The 21,566-nt window shown below is 37.0% G+C and overlaps 2 protein-coding genes across 2 annotated transcripts; one reads left to right on the top strand and one right to left on the bottom strand.

Annotated features, from left to right (window-relative positions):
• The first annotated feature begins 1,781 nt into the window (after positions 1 to 1,781).
• Positions 1,782 to 5,685, top strand: LOC142839030 (olfactory receptor 6C70-like). Its single transcript, XM_075954883.1, has 2 exons — positions 1,782 to 1,837; positions 4,734 to 5,685. Exons 1-2 carry the CDS (start codon positions 1,782 to 1,784, stop codon positions 5,683 to 5,685), a joined length of 1,008 nt encoding a protein of 335 aa, XP_075810998.1.
• Positions 5,686 to 16,790: 11,105 nt separating this feature from the next.
• On the bottom strand, positions 16,791 to 17,732 carry LOC142838564 (olfactory receptor 6C76-like). Its single transcript, XM_075954034.1, has one exon. It carries the CDS (start codon positions 17,730 to 17,732, stop codon positions 16,791 to 16,793), a length of 942 nt encoding a protein of 313 aa, XP_075810149.1.
• Positions 17,733 to 21,566: the final 3,834 nt, after the last annotated feature.

Genomic DNA, 21,566 nt, shown 5'->3' on the forward strand with positions numbered 1-21,566 from the left:
TCATCCAGTGCCCTACTACATGCATCAGGAACCTTACAAAACCTCCCTCAAAGGATCACCATTTGGGTACCCTCAGCTTTAATACATAAGCCTATGAGAAATAATTTATATTCAAACTATAACATTTGTGAAAATGAAAATAATGTAGTCATTGACTGTAGGTTAGCAATTTCTTACAGACAAAATGGAGTCTTTCTGTATAACATAAACATCACACTCTTCATTATTTAGCAAATGTTTGAAAGTATATATACACATGAACATCTGTACACAAATTAGAAGACATTTGGTTCATTAAGTGTCTAAATATGTACTCAATAAATGTGTTCGTCAAGAAGTGGAATGGTAAACACGTGTGATGGATCCATATATAAGAATCATCAGTAAAATAAGGTGGAGAGGGATAGAACACAAAGATTAGCAACTCTGGCATTAATGCACATATACTTGACAATAATTCTGTAATTGCACCCACAAACAACACACACACACACACACACACACGATCCTTATGAAATTCTTGAAAGATGAGCCCTACATAGTGATAGCTAATGTAAAGTGCTTTTTTGAGGTGAATTATATATTTTAATAACATTTAAGAGAAATTATATATCTGTTGCCTTTTCAGACACAAGATTAAAAATTCATTTTAGGTATGTAATTTGAATTAGCTCATACAGATTATTGATTGGCAAAGTCAAAGCTTAACTCAAGAATAACACAAAGCATACATACAATCTTTAATCTTACTTTGATTTTAATGTGATTATTAGTGAATCGTGGATACTTGTTTACATAGAAGAGATGTTTTTATTGATGTAATGGTTAACATGAAAACATATGATGTCTCTAAATAAAACTGTAAACCTATCTCCTAATGTTTCTCTCCTTTTATGTACTGATAACTTGTAACTGTAATGGTTATGTTTTGTTCATGTAACAAATCAAATACACTACTTTAAGATTAAAATACTAATAATTAAATTTTTCTGTTTACTAACAAAATAAAAAAAGATACAAAAGCATAGATGAGTATTAAATAGATGTTTACTTAAAAATGGGAGGTTTTCTCTGAGACTCCATCTTATGCCTACAAGAATGGCCAAGATCAAAAACACTGACAACTTATACTGAAGAAGATAAGGGATAAAAGGATCATCCCTCCATTGGTGAGAGTGCAAACTTGCACAGCCCTTTTGGAAATCAGTATGGTGATTTCTCAGAAAACCAGGAAACAACCTACCTCAATACCCAGCAATACCACTTTTCAGAATATACCCAAAGGATGCTCAATCATACCACAAGGACATGTGCCCAACTTTTTTCATAGCAGCATTATTTGTCATAATCAGAACTTGAAAACAACCTAAATGCACTTTGACCAAAGAATGGATAAGAAAAATGTGGTACATTTACACAATGGAACACTACACAGCAGAAAAAAATAATGACATCTTGAAATTTGCAGGCAAATGGATGGATCCAGAAAACATCTTATTAAGGGAGGTAACCCAGACTCAGAAAGACAAATATAATATACTATGTACTTACTCATAAGTGGGTTTTAGACATAAAACAAAGAAAAATCAGCCTACAACTCACAATCCCAGAGAACCTAGACAACAATGAGGACCCTAAGAGAGACATACATGGATATAATCTACATGGGAAGTAGAAAAAGACAAGATCTCCTGAGTAAATTGGAAGCATGGGGATTATGAGAGAAGAGAGAAAGGGACAGGGAGGAAAAGAGTGGAGCAGAAAAACATAATGTGCCAAAGATGAGACCCTCAGAGGGACCACTGGAATCCAGTCAAGTCCAGAATGCGAAAGCAAGGTTTACTCAGCATTTAAAGTCCAAGACAGGCTGGGAACTCAGCCACCACACATGATGCAGCGCAGTAGGGAGAGCCCGTGTTCCCAACTGGGGCTGACATATATAGGCAAAACACACAGGCTGGGTTTATTTTTGGTCAACGGTGTTGGTCTCATAGAGCAGCAGGTGTGAATTATCTCTAGCATGCCCCCCTCCCCAAAGCGGTTGCTTCTGCTGTTCCCTGATAGACCACAGAGCTAGGTGTTAACAGGTGACCCAGCTTCAGGAACATTTTGTGGTTTATGCTTGAATTCAGTGTCCTAGTTAGAGATCCCGTTTTCAACTAACTCTTGATGTTTTGAAGTTTTATTTTTTTCCTGTCCTTACAATAATATAACTCAATAAAAAACAATTAAGTAAAAAAGAAGAAAAAAAAAGAAAAAGATGGCATTATCATCCTATCAACAAAAAAAAATGGAAGGCTTAAAATGAGACAGGCTTTATGGTTCCATCCCTTGAAGTTTCAGAAAAGGAAAATAAATACACACAAGGACCTTGGACTTCCCACGGGGCAGGAAACCCTGGCTGTTCTTAGGACTGGAGAGGGAGGGGGAGAGGGATTAGGAGGAGTAGGAGGGAAAAGGAAGGAGGTGGAAATTTTTAATAAATAAATAAATAAATAACATCTGTCACTATCAATACTTTGGCGAATGATTTTACACAGTTGTGTAACAGGAAATTTATTTGAATGATGTATCCAGCTCTCCATAATATCTGCAGATTGACAATTTTTATTATACAAAAACCTCCCTGTCACTCACCTGTTTGGATACAAGAGGGGTCAATGAACACAGCTGTAAGGTGTTCCTCAAGTCATCTTCCTAGATAGTAGTCGAGAGAAAACCAAGTGGGAGGTCAACAATAAAATCTTTTAAAATGTAAGATTCTATCATGATCTTCCAGAGAATGATGCATTCCTTGACCTAAATGAAAAATGAGATCAATCTGCTCAACATTCCCCTCAGGCAGAAACCCGAACACAAAGGATCTGGCAGTGCTTGAGCTTCTCCTCTGATATGCCTGTGTCAAAACCTTAGTTCCTCAGTGCATCAGTGTTGGAAGGTGAGACTTAGTTGGATCATTGAAGTGAACTGATTCATTTTTCACAGGAGTGGGTTACCTATATCATTTTTTCCCCTCTAATCTACCTGAGTTCTTTTACTTCTGCTTTCTGTCACCAGTTAAAGGAGACTAAGGCTCTTGTATTTTTTTTTTAATTCTTTATTTTTTTTTGAAAAAAAAAATTCCGCCTCCTCCCAGCCTCCCATTTCCCTCCCTCTCCTACCACTCCTCTCCCCCTCCCTCTCCAGACTGAAGAGCAGTCAGGGTTCCCTGCCCTGTGGAAAGTCCTAGGTCTTCCCCCCTCCATCCTGATCTAGGAAGGTGAGCATCTGTAAAAGATAGTGTGTTTTTAAACAAAGATGCTACAGACATAATTTCAGTTTCTTTTTATTGGATCTTAAAATGCTCTCAGCATACTCCCTGAAACCCGCATGTTTTCAGAACATTCTACATTCTGAATGCTACCTGTCTGTTAAGTGTGACATTTACTTAATAATAAAAATGTGGCATTTCTGTCCCCTTTTAAATTACAGCTGTTAAAAACCGCCACCACACCTGTGTCTATCAGTGTTCTGTGTTTTTTTTAATTGCAACTAGACGCTATAATTCTCTGTGCTCATTTCATTTGACCTTTGTAGATGAAGTTAAAACTGCTTTACATACTTTATAAGATGAAAACTGAGATAAGTTAATTTTCCCAGACTATAGAACAATTAATGATAGAATAAAGATTCCAAGAGATCTCTGACCTCAATTGTAAAATTCTAATAAGCATGTTATATTAACAGTATAATGCTTCTTGTGTTCTATTTTTTTCTTTGGTAGTATTCAGACTAAATTCATTTGCTGTTGCTTTTTCACCATTGGCGGTAGGACACAATAAGAACATAGAGTTGCAAATGCAAAATACTACTGAATGTTGTAATCTCATTCAAGTAATACATACCTTTTATAGCAACTCTTCTCTGGTTAATAGTCACTTATTGGATGATAAGTAGTTGCTGAGGATACCAGGATATAAAGAGCATAATGAGATATTACCAATCTGTTTTTCAGTCTTACAATGTTACATGGTGAAAATAGTTGTCAAACCAAGGACCTCTTCACAAGAAGAGGCAATGCATTTTTGTGTCCTGTTTTATTTTTATGATTTTGATTGCAAATTACAAAATTCTGATGTTTAAAACAATTATTTTATGTCTTGAATTTTGGATAAATTGGGTTATAATTATTTAATCAGCTCTTTCAATTTATATTGAACTATTATATACTTTGTCATTTAAACTTAAATATCTTGATTATATTCCTCTAGGATTTTATCTGTAATTCATAGAAACACTGTGAGAGGTAACAAGACTTACACTTTAGCATGAAATTTAAAACTTACTAATTAAACTAGAAATTTAGATTAGTCACATTGTCATAATTACACATAGGTAAGATAAGTAATCTTATACTTAATATAAATTGTCATTGATTTCCAGTACAAAGCTTTTTACTAATTTAAAAGATCATCCATAATTAGTTACAATTAACTCAAAGTTTATATTGAAAGAGTAGAAAAATTAAGCTTTTACAAGTTGCTCAGATTAATTTCCATAGTGAGTTGAAGTCTCTATTACCTTAAACACTTACAGGAGAATTGTTGGCATGTAGTTACTGTCATATCTCCAATATACAGGAATATTACATTTGAAAGGGCTGTGTTTAGAAATATGGATCCTGTAATTTATTGTTTATTGGATACATACCTTCTCACATGGATTTTATATTTTTTTTCTAGAACTTGAGTGAGATCACAAAGAAAAACGAAGAACCATACAAGACAGATAGAGTTTACCCTTCTTGGACTAACAAATAATTCTCAGCTTCAGATTGTAATTTTTTTGTGTCTTTTGCTAAATTACTTGCTGAGTATGCTAGGAAATTTAACTATCATTGCCCTCACACTGTTAGATCCCCACCTCAAGACACCAATGTATTTTTTCCTCCGTAATTTTTCTTTATTGGAAGTTTTGTTCACAACTACCTGCATTCCCAGATTCTTAATCACCATTGTAACCAAGGAAAAGACAATATCCTACAATGATTGTATATGTCAATTGTTCTTTTACATATTCCTGGGGGCCACAGAGTTTTTCCTCTTGGCTACCATGTCCTACGACCGCTATATTGCCATCTGCAAGCCTTTGCACTATACATCCATCATGAGCAGCAAAGTTTGCCATCAGTTTGTCCTGGGTTCTTGGATAACTGGATTCTTAGTGATTTTCCCACCATTGATTATTGGCCTTGACTTGGATTTTTGTGCATCAAATGTCATTGACCATTTCCTTTGCCATGTTTCTCCTGTCCTACGACTTTCTTGCTCAGACACACATGTTCTAGAAGTAACTTCCTTTGTCTTAGCTCTCATGACACTCCTTGTCACGTTAGCAGTAGTAATCCTTTCTTATGCTCACATTTTCAAGACGATTATCAAATTCCCTTCAGCTCAGCAAAAGAAAAAGGCTTTTTCTACTTGTTCTTCTCACATGCTTGTTGTTTCCCTCACTTATGGAAGTTGCATATTTGTCTACATAAAGCCATCAGCAAATGAAAGAGTTGCTTTGAGCAAAGGAATAGCTGTACTCAACACTTCAGTTTCCCCTTTGTTAAACCCATTCATCTATACTCTGAGGAAAAAGCAAGTTAAACAAGCCTTTGCAGCAGTACTTAGAAGAATATTTTCTGCTTCACAAAGGTAATAGCGTTTAATTAAATGATTAACCTAAAGCATAAAAGGAACTTGAAGCAGAAACAAATTTCAGTTTTTATTTTAACAATGAATACCTAGAAAGTAATTATTTGTACAATTTTAACTTGTCCAAGGTTAGAAATTAATCTGTCGTGTGCCTTTTTACATTCTCTTTTATTCATTATGGAAGTCTTTGTATGCCAATAATGTAAAATCCAAAATTGTTTTGATTTATAAGCATATATTAATTCAGTAAACACAAATAATTAAATGACTGTTACTTGAAGAAATAGACTTTATCTCACTTAACAATTTTATCCTTTAAAAGCCTTTGATGATTGTAATTTTGTAAGTATTCTACATGCTAAAAGTGATCTAAGAAAGCCTATTCCTTAAAAATAATTTTATGGGTTAGTTTATGAAGTGACGCTTTTAAACAAAAAGTAGTATTTCCTGTTAACTGAATCATGTAGTTCAATTATTTGGTATTTTATTATTTGTATTAGATAAAGTTGCATAGAAAATAAAATGTTATTTAATAAATAGATAATTGACTCACAGGGTCTTTTTTAGGTTTGGTATCATTGCTGAAAGCAATCCTTTGGCAGTGAAGACTGATGCAAACCTGGTTTACAAATGAATCTCACAATCACGAAGATCCACAATCTCAGTGTATGTTCAGGCTCCTGATACAGCTGGTCACGATTCAGACTGGTATAGATGCTTGCCACACCTTGTCTCAGTGTGGTGTGGGCAGCTCTAGAGTGTAAGGTTTTCCTCACCGACATAAAAATTGCTGTGCTGTCCAAGACTAGAGGAGATGCTGCATCGTCTCCTGGCCGCCAAGGCTAATGCTATGCTGGACTGTACCACAACAGCCTGTGCAATCACTAGAAGAGAAATAGTGCTCTAGTTCAATGAGGGATGGCGATCGTGATGGTCTAAGTCCAAATAAATCTGTCCCTGTGAGCTTCAGGGTTCAACCAGTTAGAGAACTCTGACCTAGGAATGAAAGCCTTTGGGTTTTCTTTGGAGAAGGACAATGAGAGAGTCTGGTTCTGAATGGCAAAGCACAGTCTTCAGGAACTTTCATTTCTTGCTCCCTGGCAAGTGGTGTCTTACTTTTCTCTCTGCTGTCTGAGGTTGGTGGAAGGACAATGGAAGAATTCAGCAATGGTGACTGAGTCTGTGGATTCAGGCCTGGTGGCATTCCTGTATTCACCCTGATGCTGGGTTTCATCATGTCAGTACTGTTACTGGGTCTCAAATATGAGACCTAGACTTACTCCCTTCTCTTCCATAAAGAACATTTCTTCCCATGATGCTTAGACCTGGAACAGTAAGTTAGATAAAGCAAGTTGGCTCAATGATGCTTTCAGTGCATCTCATTGTTGTTGTAAGTCAAGACACTTATTCTCAGTGTGGCTTCCATATCTCTTCTGAAGGAAGTTGGGTGTGTGATGATAGGTACAAATTGGTGTGCCTGTGGGAGACATTCCTGGAGGATCTTACTCACCTTAGTGATTTATGTCTTTATTTATTTTGGATCCAAGTATTAATTGCTGTTATAAAGAAACTTGTTTTTGAAGATGGACCGTTTGGCCGTAAAACTTGCTTACTTGTTTGTTCATTCTGGAAACATTTTTGCAGACTCAGGTTTACCATCATTGCTACCAATAACTTTCAATCTAAGGAAAATGTTCTTAGAATTGGGGACATGCACGGAAATCAACACATTTCCCAGTAGCTGGGAGTGGTGGTCAAAAGTCAGTAGTCTTTATTGCCTTTTTTTTTTTATTGATAAAAGAAGAATAAAGAAAAAAAAACAAATTTCCACCTCCTCTCAGACTCCCCTTTCCCGCCCCCTCCTCCCACTCTTCTCCCCCTCCTCCCACCCCTCTCCCCTTCCCCCCACTCCTCTCCCCCTTTCTCTCCAGTCCAAAGAACAGTCAGGGTTCCCTGCCCTGTGGTAAGTCCTAGGTCCTCCCCCCTCCGTCCATATCTAGGAAGGTGAACATCCAAACTGGCTAGGCTCCCACCAAGCCAGCAGATTGCGTAGGATCAAAACTGCGTGCCATTGTCCTTGGCTTCTCATCAGCCCTCATTGTTCGTCATGATCAGAGAGTTCAGTTTTATCCCATGCTTTTTCAGTCACAGTCCAGCTGGCCTTGGTGAGCTCCCAGTAGATCAGCTCCACTGTCTCAGTGGGTGGGTGCACCCCTCGTGGTCCCGACTTCTTTGCTCATGTTCTCCCTCCTTCTGCTCCTCATTGGGACCTTGGGAGCTCAGTCCAGTGCTCCAGTGTGGGTCTCTGTCTCTATCTCCATCCATCGCCAGATGAAAGTTCTAAGATGATATGCAAGATATTCGTCAGTATTGCACTAGGATGGGGTCATTTCAGGTTCCCTATCCTCAGCTGCCCAAGGAACTAACTGGGGACCTCAGCTTGGGCACCTGGGAGCCCCTCTAGGGTCAATTCTCCTGCCCACCCTAAAGTGGGTCCCTTAACTAAGAATTGTGGTTCCGTGCTCCCCTATCCAACCTTCCTTTATCCCGATCCTCCTATTTCCCCAAGTCCCCCCTCCTTCCCTTCTACCTTTTCTTTCCCCATCTCCCCTTACCCCCTTCCCACCCCACCCCCAAGATCCCACTTTTCTCCCCGGCAATTTTGTCTACTTCCCTTATCCAAGAGGATAACGATATGTTTTTCCTTGGGTTCACCTTCTTACTTAGCTTCTTTAGGTTCGCCAATTGTAGATTCTGTGACCCCTATTTATGGCTAGAAACCAATTATGAGTGAGTACATCCCATGTTCTTCTTTTTGGGTCTGGGATACCTCACTCAGGATAGTGTTTTCTATTTCCATCCATTTGCATGGAAAATTCGAGAAGTCATTGTTTTTTACCGCAGCGTAGTACTCTAGTGTGTATATATTCCATACTTTCTTCATCCATTCTTCCATTGAAGGGCATCTAGGTTGTTTCCAGGTTCTGGCTATTACAAATAATACTGCTATGAACATAGTTGAACAAATGCTTTTGACATGTGATAGAGCATCTCTTGGGTAAATTCCCAAGAGTGGTATTGCTGGGTCCAGGGGTAGGTTGATTCCGAATTTCCTGAGAAACCGAAACACTGACTTCCACAGTGGTTGCACAAGATTTCATTCCCACCAGCAATGGTTGAGGGTACCCCTTCCTCCACAGCCTCTCCAGCAAAGGCTATCCTTGGTGTTTTTGACTTTAGCCATTCTGACAGGTGTAAGATGGTATCTCAAAGTTGTTTTGATTTGCATTTCCCTGATTGCTAAGGAAATTGAGCACGACCTTAAGTATCTTTTGGCCATTTGAAGTTCTTCTGTTGAGAATTCTCTGTTCAGTTCAGTGCCCCATTTTTTAATTGGGTTAATTAGCATTTTAAAGTCTAGTTTCTTGAGTTCTCTATATATTTTGGAGATCAGACCTTTGTCTGTTGCGGGGTTGGTGAAGATCTTCTCCCAGTCAGTAGGTTGCCTTTGTGTCTTAGTGACAGTGTCCTTTGCTTTACAGAAGCTTCTCAGTTTTAGTAGGTCCCATTTATTCAATGTTGCCCTTAATGCCTGTGCTTCTGGGGTTATACCTAAGAAGCGATCACCTGTGCCCATCTGTTGTAGGGTATTTCCCACTTTCTCTTCTATCAGGTTCAGTGTTTTCTGGCTGATAATGAGGTCTTTAATCCATTTGGACTTGAGTTTTGTGCACGGTTATAGATATGGGTCTATTTTCATTCTTCTACAGGTTGACATCCAGTTGTGCCAGCACCATTTGTTGAAGATGCTTTCTTTCTTCCATTGTATACTTTTAGCTCCTTTATTGAAAATGAAGTGTTCATAGGTTTGTGGGGTAAAATCCGGGTCTTCTATACTATTCCATTGGTCGACTTCTCTGTTTTTATGCCAGTACCACCCTGTTTTCATTACTGTAGCTCTGTAATAGAGTTTGAAGTCAGGGATGGTAATGCCTCCAGAAGTTCCTTTATTGTATAGGATTGTTTTGGCTATCCTGGGTTTTTTGTTTTTCCATATAAAGTTGATTATTGTCCTCTCCAGATCTGTGAAGAATTTTGATGGGATCTTGATGGGGATTGCATTGAATCTATAAATTGCCTTTGGTAGAATTGCCATTTTTACTATGTTGATCCTCCCAATCCAAGAGCAAGGGATGTCCATCCATTTTTTGGTATCCTCATCAATTTCTTTCTTCAATGCCTTAAAGTTCTTGTCAAATAGATCTTTCACTTCCTTGGTTAGATTTACCCCAAGATATTTTATGCTGTTTGTGGCTATCGTGAATGGAGAAGCTTCTCTGATTTCCCTCTCTGCTTCCATATCCTTTGTGTATAAGAGGGCGACTGATTTTTTGGAGTTGATCTTGTATCCTGCCACATTACTAAAGCTGTTTATCAGCTGTAAAAGTTCTTTGGTGGAGTTTTGGGGGTCGCTTATGTACACTATCATATCATCTGCGAATAACGAAAGTTTAACTTCTTCCTTTCCAATTCGAATCCCCTTGATCCCATTATGTTGTCTTATTGCTATTGCTAGAACTTCCAGCACTATATTGAAGAGGTATGGCGAAAGTGGACAGCCTTGTCGTGTTCCTGAGTTAAGCGGGATGGCTTTGAGTTTCTCTCCGTTTAATTTGATGTTAGCTGTCGGCTTGCTGTATATAGCTTTTATTATATTTAGGTATGACCCTTGTATCCCTAATCTCTCCAAGACTTTTAACATAAATGGATGTTGAATTTTGTCGAATGCTTTTTCAGCATCTAATGAAATGATCATATGGTTTTTTTCTTTCAGTTTATTTATATGCTGGATTACATTGATAGATTTTCGTATGTTGAACCAGCCCTGCATCTCAGGAATGAAGCCTACTTGATCATAGTGGATAATTTTTCGGATGTGTTCTTGGATTCGGTTTGCCAGTATTTTGTTGAGGATTTTTGCATCGATATTCATGAGTGAGATCGGCCTGTAATTCTCTTTCCTGGTTGAGTCTTTGTGTGGTTTTGGTATCAGAGTAACTGTAGCTTCATAAAAGGAATTTGGTAATGACCCTTCTGTTTCTATATTGTGAAATACATTAAGGAGTATAGGTATTAGTTCTTCTTGGAAGTTCTGGTAGAATTCCGCATTGAAACCATCTGGCCCTGGGCTTTTTTTGGTAGGGAGGTTTTTGATAACCTCTTCTAATTCTTCGCGACTAACAGGTCTATTTAGATTGTTCACCTGGTCCTGATTTAACTTTGGTAAATGATATTTATCTAAGAAAGTATCCATTTCCTTTACATTTTCCAGTTTTGTGGCATATAGGCTTTTGTAGTAAGATCTAATGATTCTCTGAATTTCCTCTGTGTCTGTGGTTATGTCCCCCTTTTCATTTCTGATCTTATTAATTTGCAAATTCTCTCTCTGCCGTTTGATTAGTTTGGATAGGGGTTTGTCTATCTTGTTGATTTTCTCCAGGAACCAGCTTTTTGTTTCATTGATTGTTTGGATTGTTCTCTGTGTTTCTATTTTATTGATTTCAGCCCTCAGTTTGATTATTTCCAGTCTCCTACTCCTCCTAGGTGAGTCTGCTTCTTTTTTTTCTAGAGTTTTCAGGTGGGCTGTTAAGTCTCCAATGTGAGCTTTCTCTGTTTTCTTTAAGTGGGCACTTAGTGCTATGAATTTTCCTCTTAGGACTGATTTCATAGTGTCCCATAAGTTTGAGTATGTTGTTTCTTTATTTTCATTGAATTCCAGGAAGACTTTAATTTCTTTCTTTATTTCTTCCTTAATCCAGGTATGGTTCAGTAGTTGGCTGTTCAGTTTCCATGACTTTGTGGGCTTTCCGGGGGTAGCCTTGTTGTTGAATTCTAACTTTAATCCATGGTGATCTGATAAGACACAGGTGGTTAGTAATACCTTTTTGTAACTGTGGATGTTTGCTTTGTTACCTACTATGTGGTCGATTTTCGAGAAGGTTCCATGAGCTGCAGAGAAGAAGGTGTATTCTTTCCTATTTGGGTGGAATGTTCTATAGATGTCTGTTAAGTCCATTTGTTTCATTACCTCCATTAATTGTCTTATTTCTCTGTTAGGTTTCTGTCTGATTGACCTGTCCATTGGTGAGAGAGGAGTGTTGAAGTCTCCTACTATTAGTGTGTGCGGTTTCATGGCTGCCTTGAATTTTAGCAATGTTTCTTTTATGTACGTGGGCGCTTTTATATTAGGGGCATAGATGTTCAGGATTGAGACTTCATCCTGATGAACTGTTCCTGTTATGAATATAAAATGCCCCTCTCCATCTCTTCTGATTGATTTAAGTTTGAAGTCAACTTTGTTAGAGATTAGTATGGCCACACCTGCTTGTTTCTTAGGTCCATTTGCTTGATAGGCCTTTTCCCAACCCTTTACTCTGAGTAGGTGCCTGTCTTTGTGGTTGAGGTGTGTTTCTTGTAAACAGCAGAATGTTGGATCCTGTTTTCTTATCCAATCTCTTAGCCTGTGCCTTTTTATAGGTGAGTTGAGACCATTGACATTAAGTGATATTAATGACCAGTGGTTGTTAACTCCGGTCATTTTTTTTTAGTCGTAGAGTTTGTGTGTATCCCTTCTTTGGTTTGTGTTGATGAAGGGTCTCTAGATGCCTGAGTTATTGTGGTCATTATTGGACTCCTTGGTTAGTGATTTTCCTTCTATTACTTTCTGTAAGGCTGGATTTGTGGCTGCATATTGTTTGAATTTGTTTTTATCCTGGAAAATTTTATTTTCTCCATTTATAGTGAATGAAAGCTTGGCTGGGTATAGTAATCTGGGCTTGCATCCATGGTCTCTCAGTTTCTGCAGTACATCTATCCAGGACCTTCTGGCTTTCATGGTTTCCATGGAAAAGTCAGGTGTAAGTCTGATAGGTTTACCTTTGTAAGTAATTTGGCCTTTTTCCTTTGCCGCTCTTAATACTTTTTCCTTATTCTGAATGCTTTGTGTTTTGATAATTATATGGCGAGGGGATGTTTTTTTTTTGATCCAGCCTATTCGGTGTTCTGTATGCTTCTTGCACCTTCATAGGTATATCTTTCTTTAGGTTGGGAAAGTTTTCTTCTATAATTTTATTAAATATATTTTCTGGACCATTGAGCTGCACTTCTTCTCCTTCTTCTACTCCTATTATTCTTAGGTTTGGTCTTTTTATTGTGTCCCATATTTCCTGAATGTTTTGTGATGAGAGTTTGTTGGACTTGCTGTTTTCTTTGATCATAGTGTTTATTTTCTCTATGGTATCTTCAGAATCTGAGAGTCTTTCTTCTATCTCTTGTATTCTGCTGGTTATGCTTGTTTCTGTAGTCTCTATTCGTTTACCTAGATTTTCCATGTCCAGCCGGCCCTCTGTTTGTGTTTTCTTCTTTGCCTCTATTTCAGTTTTCAGGTCTTGAACTGTTTCCATTATCTGTTTGATTGTTTTTCCTTGGTTTTCTAGGGTATCATTCACTGATTTATTCAATTCTTCAAACTTTCTGTTATATTTCTCATCCATTTCTATAAGGGCGTTTTTTACATGCTGTTTAAGGGCGTCAATCACTTTCATGAAGTCAATCTTTTCTCCTTCTTGATTAAGGTGTTCATGTCCTTCCGTTGTGAGGTCGCTGGTTTCTGGTGGCTTCATGTTGCTTTTCAGTTTGTTGGGCGAATTCTTGCCTTGGCGTCTGCCCATCTCTTCTTCCAAATACTCCCTTATGGATCTTCTTTTACCAGATCAGGTCTCCTTGCCTACCCAACGCGGCCTCCCCAATGTTGGCTCTCCTGGCACCAAGGGATCAGGTCTCCGTGCCCAACCCTGGCTCGTCCCAACGCTGGTTCTCCCCAATGCTGGTTCTCCCCAACGCAAGTTCTCCTGGGGCCGAGAGATCAGGCCTCCGTGCTGGTTGGGCAGCTTGCAAACAAAGCGCCTACCCTCCTTGGTGCAGGCAGGCCACAGAAACAAAGGAACTGCAGCCCGCCCGGGCGCCCCGAGGACTGGGACCTGCCTTCTTCTTTTGTGTAAATTATTTATTCAGATCTTTAACTCTCATTCTAATTATTCCTCCAAGCATACTATTTTTCTAATTTTTATTATCTAACTCTTCTGATTTGCATTGTTTAAATGTTATTATTGGATTCATCAATGTCCTTGTTGCCAAATATCTTTGTATTGAATGGAAACTCTTTGAAGAAAACAAACAAAATAAAATAATTTTCATGCTACTTATAGTAGTTAAGGATCTGACACAAACAGCTGAGTCAAATGAAAACTAGAATAACCAAGGAAACACGGATCAGGAAAGTAAGTGCTCTAATCTCCAAGTGCTTGGATAAGAACACTGTAGCTACATGGTCTCATCCGTGCTCATCAAAGAAGTGAGAAAATAGTAGAAAGCCAGAAGCAGCTAGAAAAATGACTTTTTGCCCCATAAGATGTTGCCACACTCTGTATGAGACGATGTTGCCACACACTGTACGAGATGTTTCGATTTACTGTTAAGAAAGACCCACAGACAAGCTTTAAGCGAACCTCCAGGAATCCTGCAGAAGATGAAGAGGAAATATTGTAGGAGACATAGGGGTCAAGGGCACCACACCACAAGAAAACCCACAGAATCAACTAACCTGAGTTCAAAAGGGCTCACAGAGAATGAATCAACAATCAAGCAATGCAGATAAATAGGAAGACATCAGAAAAGCTTCTGCAAAGAGAAGTGAGCAGGAGAAATAAAGGCAGCTTGTGGCATGTAAACAAAGTTTTATAAATCATATTCTTAGTGAGATGTGAACATAAAAATATATAAGGAGTACCTTTCAACTCAACATTTGTAAAACCTGACCAAGGGTTTGAATGCCTATTTTCCCCAAGTAATGTGGAACTCAGGGTAGTGGAGTACACCTGTAATCCTAGCGTTTAGGTCTGAGACAGGCAGCAAATGTTTGTGACACATAGCTAGAAAAGACTTTATCAAGAAAAAGCAAAAAGCACTGAGATTTGAGTGACTGTCATTTCCCACCCAAAACAGCTAAAGTTGTCAAGTATCAGAAGAGAAAGTGAAGTGTATGTGCCATTGGAAATACTAAAATGTTGCAGATTTTGCAAAGAATGTCCTGAGTGTTCCCCAGACAACCTAAAATCAAGCTGACTAAGGTTGAGAAGGTGAACCGAGCAAGTAAATGAATTTGACACCAAGCCTGACAATCTTGTCCCACGTGGTGGGAGAACTGAATCTTACAAGTTGTCTTCAGACTTCTAAACCTATTCTGTGCCAACACTAAGACACACACAAACACACATACACACACACACACATACACACACACACACACACACACACACAACTCAAACATACACATGAATAAAGTAGTAATAAATGTGCACAAAAGCCATTTTAAAAATAGAGATATTAATGATGTAATTATAACATCGTTGGATGTGTGTTCAAAATTCATACCAGAACCCTCAAGACACACTGTGTGTACATTACATCATCCTTCACAAGATTCAAGATGTGTAAAAACATTAATGTCCTTTGAGAGGTTGTGGATAAATAAAATGTATCACATATATTAGATATTATTGGATATTATTCCGCCTAAAATTATATGGCACAGCATAGATGGACTTGGAAGACACCATACAAAATCAAGTAGGCCAGCTCTGAAATGACACTGCACTTCTCCAAATATGTTATAATGAAAGTATTCAAATCCAGAGAGAATGGTGGTCTCTGCGTATGGATGGAGAGTTGGTGGGTTGTGAATCTGCTATTTAAATATTGAATCATGACAGATGAATAACTTTTAGACAGATATATTGTAGAACACTTCCCGTATAGTTGACCTCATTATGTTGTACATTTAATTTTGTGAGGAGAGTAGATTTATTTCTGAGCATATAAGCCAGTTTTTTAAAAAACTAATAACAAAACTAAATGGAGAAAGAAACTTTGTATCAGAAGTTTAGTGCCTTGACTGTGCAATTGCTTGCAAGGATATGTCCATGCCACAAATCATATAAAAGTATGAATATGTCCTACTTACGTGGATTTTCTTATGTATCAGTTCTAGAGAGGATTAGTCCAGAGACACAGGATGGTCCCTCTTTTAAGAAATATATTTTATAAAAGTATTTTATTGCCCATTTATTAGGGTAACAACTGTAATTGTAAAAATTTGAAAAACAGGAAGTTTTTAAAATATATTTAAATGAAGTAGAATCATGTCACCTTCACTTCTCTCTTTCCTCCCTATGAGAATAATAATCAGTTTAATTATTCTTAAAGCTGTACTTCATTTTTTGTTTTTAAAGCACTATAAATAATAATTAGAAACACAACAAATATAAAAATAATGTACAATTACCTGAAAAAATACATATTTTTCTGATGATTCACTATCATTACCATAAACAGAACTCCATTTTGAAACATTAAGTTGCAAATTAAGTTTTATGTTTGGTACAAAAATAAATATCTCCATTTTCCTTTTAGCATTTTATTTTGTTTTTATTTTCACTTTTTTTTCTATTTTGAGAACTTCATACTTTCAATAAACGGCTTATAAATAGATAATTCCCATATCATATCATTAAATTTCCTCTATGTCTCATTTAAGAAATGATAACAACAACTATAAAAAATACAATATATTTATTATATTATCTAACACCACCAAAGTAAAAATATATATACATATATATACATATATATATACACACACACAAACATAGTCACATAAACATACATGCAAGAATATTTGTGCATATATTTGCTTAACACATACATGAATTAACAAAGTTTCCCTGTCTTAATCTTTCCAAAATTATGTACGATGTATTGATATATGTATTACTTGAAATACATAAGCTATAATTCAAAATTACTTCGTTTATAATTATCATATAACATTAGAAACCATCCCATAATGTTCTTGCTCATAAATTGATTAAGTGAACTGCAAGCTAAATATAGAAAATGCATTAAGGGTAGCATTTCTGAGATGAACTAAAACGAAGATATGTTCATTAGTTTTATGGTTGAAATTGTCCCATGTTTCATTTGTCATCTATATCAGATAAGTGTTTTTGAGGCAAGTACCTTTCTCACAAGATCCTTAAATGCTTGTTTCACCTGCTGGTTCCTTAAAGTGTAGATAAAAGGATTCAGCATGGGGGCAACAGAGGTGTTGAGCATCGCCACCCCCTTTGTCAAGGTAACTCCAGCCTTGGCAGATGTTTTCACATACATGAAGATGAAGCTTCCATAAGAAATGGAGACAACAGTTATGTGTGAGGAGCAGGTTGAGAAGGCCTTTCTCCTTTGTTGGGTTGAGGGAAACTTCAGAATAGTTCTGAGGATATAGATGTAAGAGAGAATTATCAGCATAAGCGTAGTCATAAGCGTGATCAAAGCCAATATAAAGCTCATGAGTTCTAGGGTACTTGTGTCTGTGCAGGAGATTTGGAGCAAAGGGGCGGAGTCACATGTGAAGTGGTCAATAATGTTGGAGTCACAGAAATCTAGCTCCAAGCCCATGGCCAGTGGTGGAAAAATTACCAAGAAACCAGCCAGCCAGGAGCCGATGATGAGCTGATGACAGATCTTGTTACTCATGATGGTTGTATAGTGGAGGGGCTTGCAGATAGCCACATAGCGATCATAGGACATGGATGCCAGAAGGAAAAACTCTGTTGAACCAAGGAAAATAAAGAAAAATAGTTGGGCAGCACAAGCATTATAGGAGATCGATTTGTCTCCAGTTAGGATGCTGACCAAAAACCTAGGGTTACAGGCAGAAGTAAACGAAATTTCCAAGAAGGAGAAATTCCTGAGGAAGAAATACATGGGGGTCTTCAGGTGGGAATCCAGCAGCGTGAGTGTGATGATGGTTAAATTTCCAATAATGCTGAGCGCATACGTGAGAAACAGAAAAAAGAAAATCACAACCTGAAGGTCAGGATCGTCTGTCAGACCCAGGAGGATGAAGTACGTCACTGATGTTCTGTTCCTCATCCCTGACCGTTTATCTACAATAAATCTGCTCAAATCAACACAGAAAACAAGGAAATAAGAACATGAGCCACGAGACAAGTTAGTGTTCTCGTTCTCTCTTTCTCTGTGTGTAACAGTGTCTAAATTTTGATCATATCTTTGAAGACCCATTTTCTATGTTGAAAGCCAGTCTATTCTATGTTTTTACTCTGCCACCATCCATTACTTTTACTATTTTATACAATATACTAATTTTATTATTGCATCATATGCTTATTGACCATTGTGGAAATCAGTGATCAGCTTACTCAATTACCTACAGAAATAGTATAGACATCAAACCAAAAAAGTAAATAATGTAACTTCTATTACTATTTTTAACCTATTTCCTCAACAAAATAAAAAATCAACAAATGTCATTATATTTCTGTATTTTGAACAATTAAATAATATTCATCTTTTAAAAAAATCCATACCACAAATTTTGTCTCTTTGTATTATTGGAGGCCTTAAATTTTCAATCTTCATTCCTGATCTTAGAAATATTGAGACTCTTCTCATTAAATTCAATTAATGTAGCAGTTTCAGTTGAATTGCTAAAAATATTTTTTGCAATTTTCTTAAGCATCAAACAGCAAGAACAGAGTATATTTTTATGTCATGTACTAATAATTCATATATAAGACATTGAAATATGCAGACATTTTAATATGCTGTTTAAAATTATCTAAAGCAACTATATCAGTGACAAGAACTTGACTTGTTCAGTCTAAATAATTATTCAATGCTCAAAAGACCCTCAAGTCAAGGTATTAAAAATCCAATTGACCTAGGAAGGAATGTGCTACATTCTCCACACTTAATGGCTAAAGTGTTTTATTTAAAATATATTTAAGTTGTAAAAATTTAAAGTTAACTAATATGTATATATTAGTTATGTATACGTACGAAACAGCTATAAATACAATTGCATGAGAAGACAGTAAATAAAGCTGAAACATTATACAGAAATACTTGAAAATATCAATGTAAAGAATCAATAGTTAAGGTGAAATAGCAAACACAGAGTAATGTGCTTAGTTCCCTTAAACCAAAATCTGTAGCTGGTCCTGTAGCACAAAGAGAAATCACTGTTTATGGTTCTCCTCCCACAAAGCTGTCTCATCACAGAATGCCTGATGTTTAATTCTCAAAATAAGTAGGGAAACATCTTTTTCATGTGTTTTCTAATATCATCCAACATATGGGATACTGACATATTCCTTACAATATGTTAGCAACACGTCTCCAGATGGGAGTTTTATTGCTATAAAATTATTCAGATCATTCCAATATTTCTCACAGGGATATTGCCAATGTTTCTCCATGAAAAAAATTAACATCACTTATACTATGTTTGCAACACATTACTTCAAAAATATTTGACAAAATGTGGAAATGCATAATGACTTCTGGGATACATAATAATAGGGCACTGATGTATGTAAGTAGAAGATTATTTCCAGCAATCATATTTAATTGGTTGATTGTGTAACCTACATCCCAGAAGATTGCAGAAGTTACCTATAAGGAGTTAGCTAGGCATTTGTGGAAAGGCTGAGATCTAACAACAAGAAATAGTTATCATCTTACAATAATCTTCATAGGACAGTGTTCAGATGAGGCTTCATTCTACTCAGTTACTCCATATTATATTAAGCTTTAGTGGAGTAGTTTAGGCTGTGCATTTCCCCGAGAGACTCCATTTCATAAGCAGCCTTTTAACTCCATTCTGAGGGTAGAAGATGATTGTGGCATAGTGACACAAAACATGTACTATCCTCAACACAAGGAGAAATAAATTTAAAACATGAAAATAAAACTATAGTAGAATTCTACTGAGAAAGCACAGTAGCCTTCAGCCTGCTGTGCAGCAAGGATTAAACCTATCTTCCTACCTGTCAGGGACCAGTCTCAACAAAAACACCTCTTATCAGGGTAGGAGCATGAGGATTTGGAAATAGTAGTATAGAATATGAAGACGTGTGTGAAAATAATAAAACAGAAACCACAGAACAGTACTGGGAGGGCATTCCAGTGAATACGGAAATTGTCCGTGTTTAATTTTCCATACACTTTTATACCGCAGTATAAAAGGAAGCAAAAGACTTCCTTAACATGATGCAAAAGGCAACACAACAGTTAATTGCTTTAGCACTTTGAGGCATCAAGTCACTGGCATTCTGCTGTTTGGGCGGTGAAGCCACACTAGACCAAGTATCCTGAAGACAGCTACTCCCCAGGTAACCTCATAATGCAAAGGAAGGAACAAAATTACGTTTGCAAATCATGACCAACTGTAGGGATAAAAATAGGTTCACACTTTTGGCCCTCCACACCTACCCTCATCAACCCAGGGGCAGGATCACAGGCAGGACCACCATGCATTCATTGTTCAATGTATCTTTCCACAGTTTGCCATAGTAACTTTTACATATGTATTAACTGGAAGTGAGGGTGTTCTATTTTTAATTGAGATTTTGTGTTAAGTAATATATTTTGAGATCCTTTAAGTATTTTTCTGATCTGACATTTTTAAAGGAGAGTATGATACATTCTATCACCAAGTCGCTCCCCACCAATCAAATATCAGATATCATTGTGTTTCTTATCTCGAACTACTTTCCTTTTTATACTATTAAGTCAAGATAATGGAGTGTGTTTTAGATAAGCACCTCTGTGTATTTTATGGAGACTGCCGAATATTGCTATGTGAATCATTTTTGCAACCATTTACATATAAGTGAATGTATTATGTATCTAATGTTTAAAATCAAACATTAAAACCCTATAAATAACCTGAGAAGTACTAAGAAGTCTATTTGAACGTTTTATTTCATAGTTAAAACACATACTCAGATTATCAGTTACAATATGATTATTTGTTCATTGACCATTTGCTCTGCCCGAAAAATCATTTTCTATACTTTTGTATATTACTATCATTGATATGGTCCTATCTCATAAACACGAAATTTTATTATGCAGTTTTTGTATTTTCTCTTAGTGTGTATAAGTGTGAGTGTGCTGCTCTGTGCATACTCTTAGAATTTGGAGGAACAAGCACAAACTCTAGGAGTCAGCTCTCTCCTCTGCCATCAGACTTCTGAGAACTGAACTCAAATCATCAAGCTTAATGGAAAGTTTCTTTATACACTGAGTCATCACTGCCCTATTATGTTGTAGTAAAGGCATTTTTGTGTGTGTGCTCAGTGCCTCTCTCTGAACCCAGAGCTCACTGACTTAACTCAGGTATGATTACTGGTCAGTGGGTCCCAGCGATTTTGAAAATTTGAAAGGCAAATAATGCATGTTTGAACTGTTCTTTTAGGTACCAGCAGCTGGACTCTTGGGTATTTACTCCTTTGTTAAATGAATTTCTATGAACCTTGGGTTAGCTATCAGTGACTTCTTTTAACTACTTCTTCCTGATCTCTCATTCATTTGATGTTGAAATTGTATGTAAAAACATAATTGGCACTAGATTATTCCTGGCAAGTTTGCTGGTGAGCTTTATTTCAAGAGGCGATCTCCAGACTTGATGTACCATCCCCTTATAATCTCTTTATTTACCATGGATACATAGATAAGACCAGAGTACGTTCCTAGCACCCATGACATGCAACTCACAGCTGCCTGTGACTCCAGTTCTGATGCCTCTGAACACCCCAGGCACTTGCATACATGTGCATACACTCACACACAGACACATAATAAAACAGATCTTTAAAAGGTGTCCCATTTGCCTAGAAAATCAGTGATTCAAAGCTATTTTTCCTAATGTACATTCTGACTACCTCATTCTATAGAAAAGAT

The sequence above is a fragment of the Microtus pennsylvanicus genome, chromosome 20 (genome assembly GCF_037038515.1).
Source record: "Microtus pennsylvanicus isolate mMicPen1 chromosome 20, mMicPen1.hap1, whole genome shotgun sequence".
NCBI classification, from domain to species: domain Eukaryota; kingdom Metazoa; phylum Chordata; class Mammalia; order Rodentia; family Cricetidae; genus Microtus; species Microtus pennsylvanicus.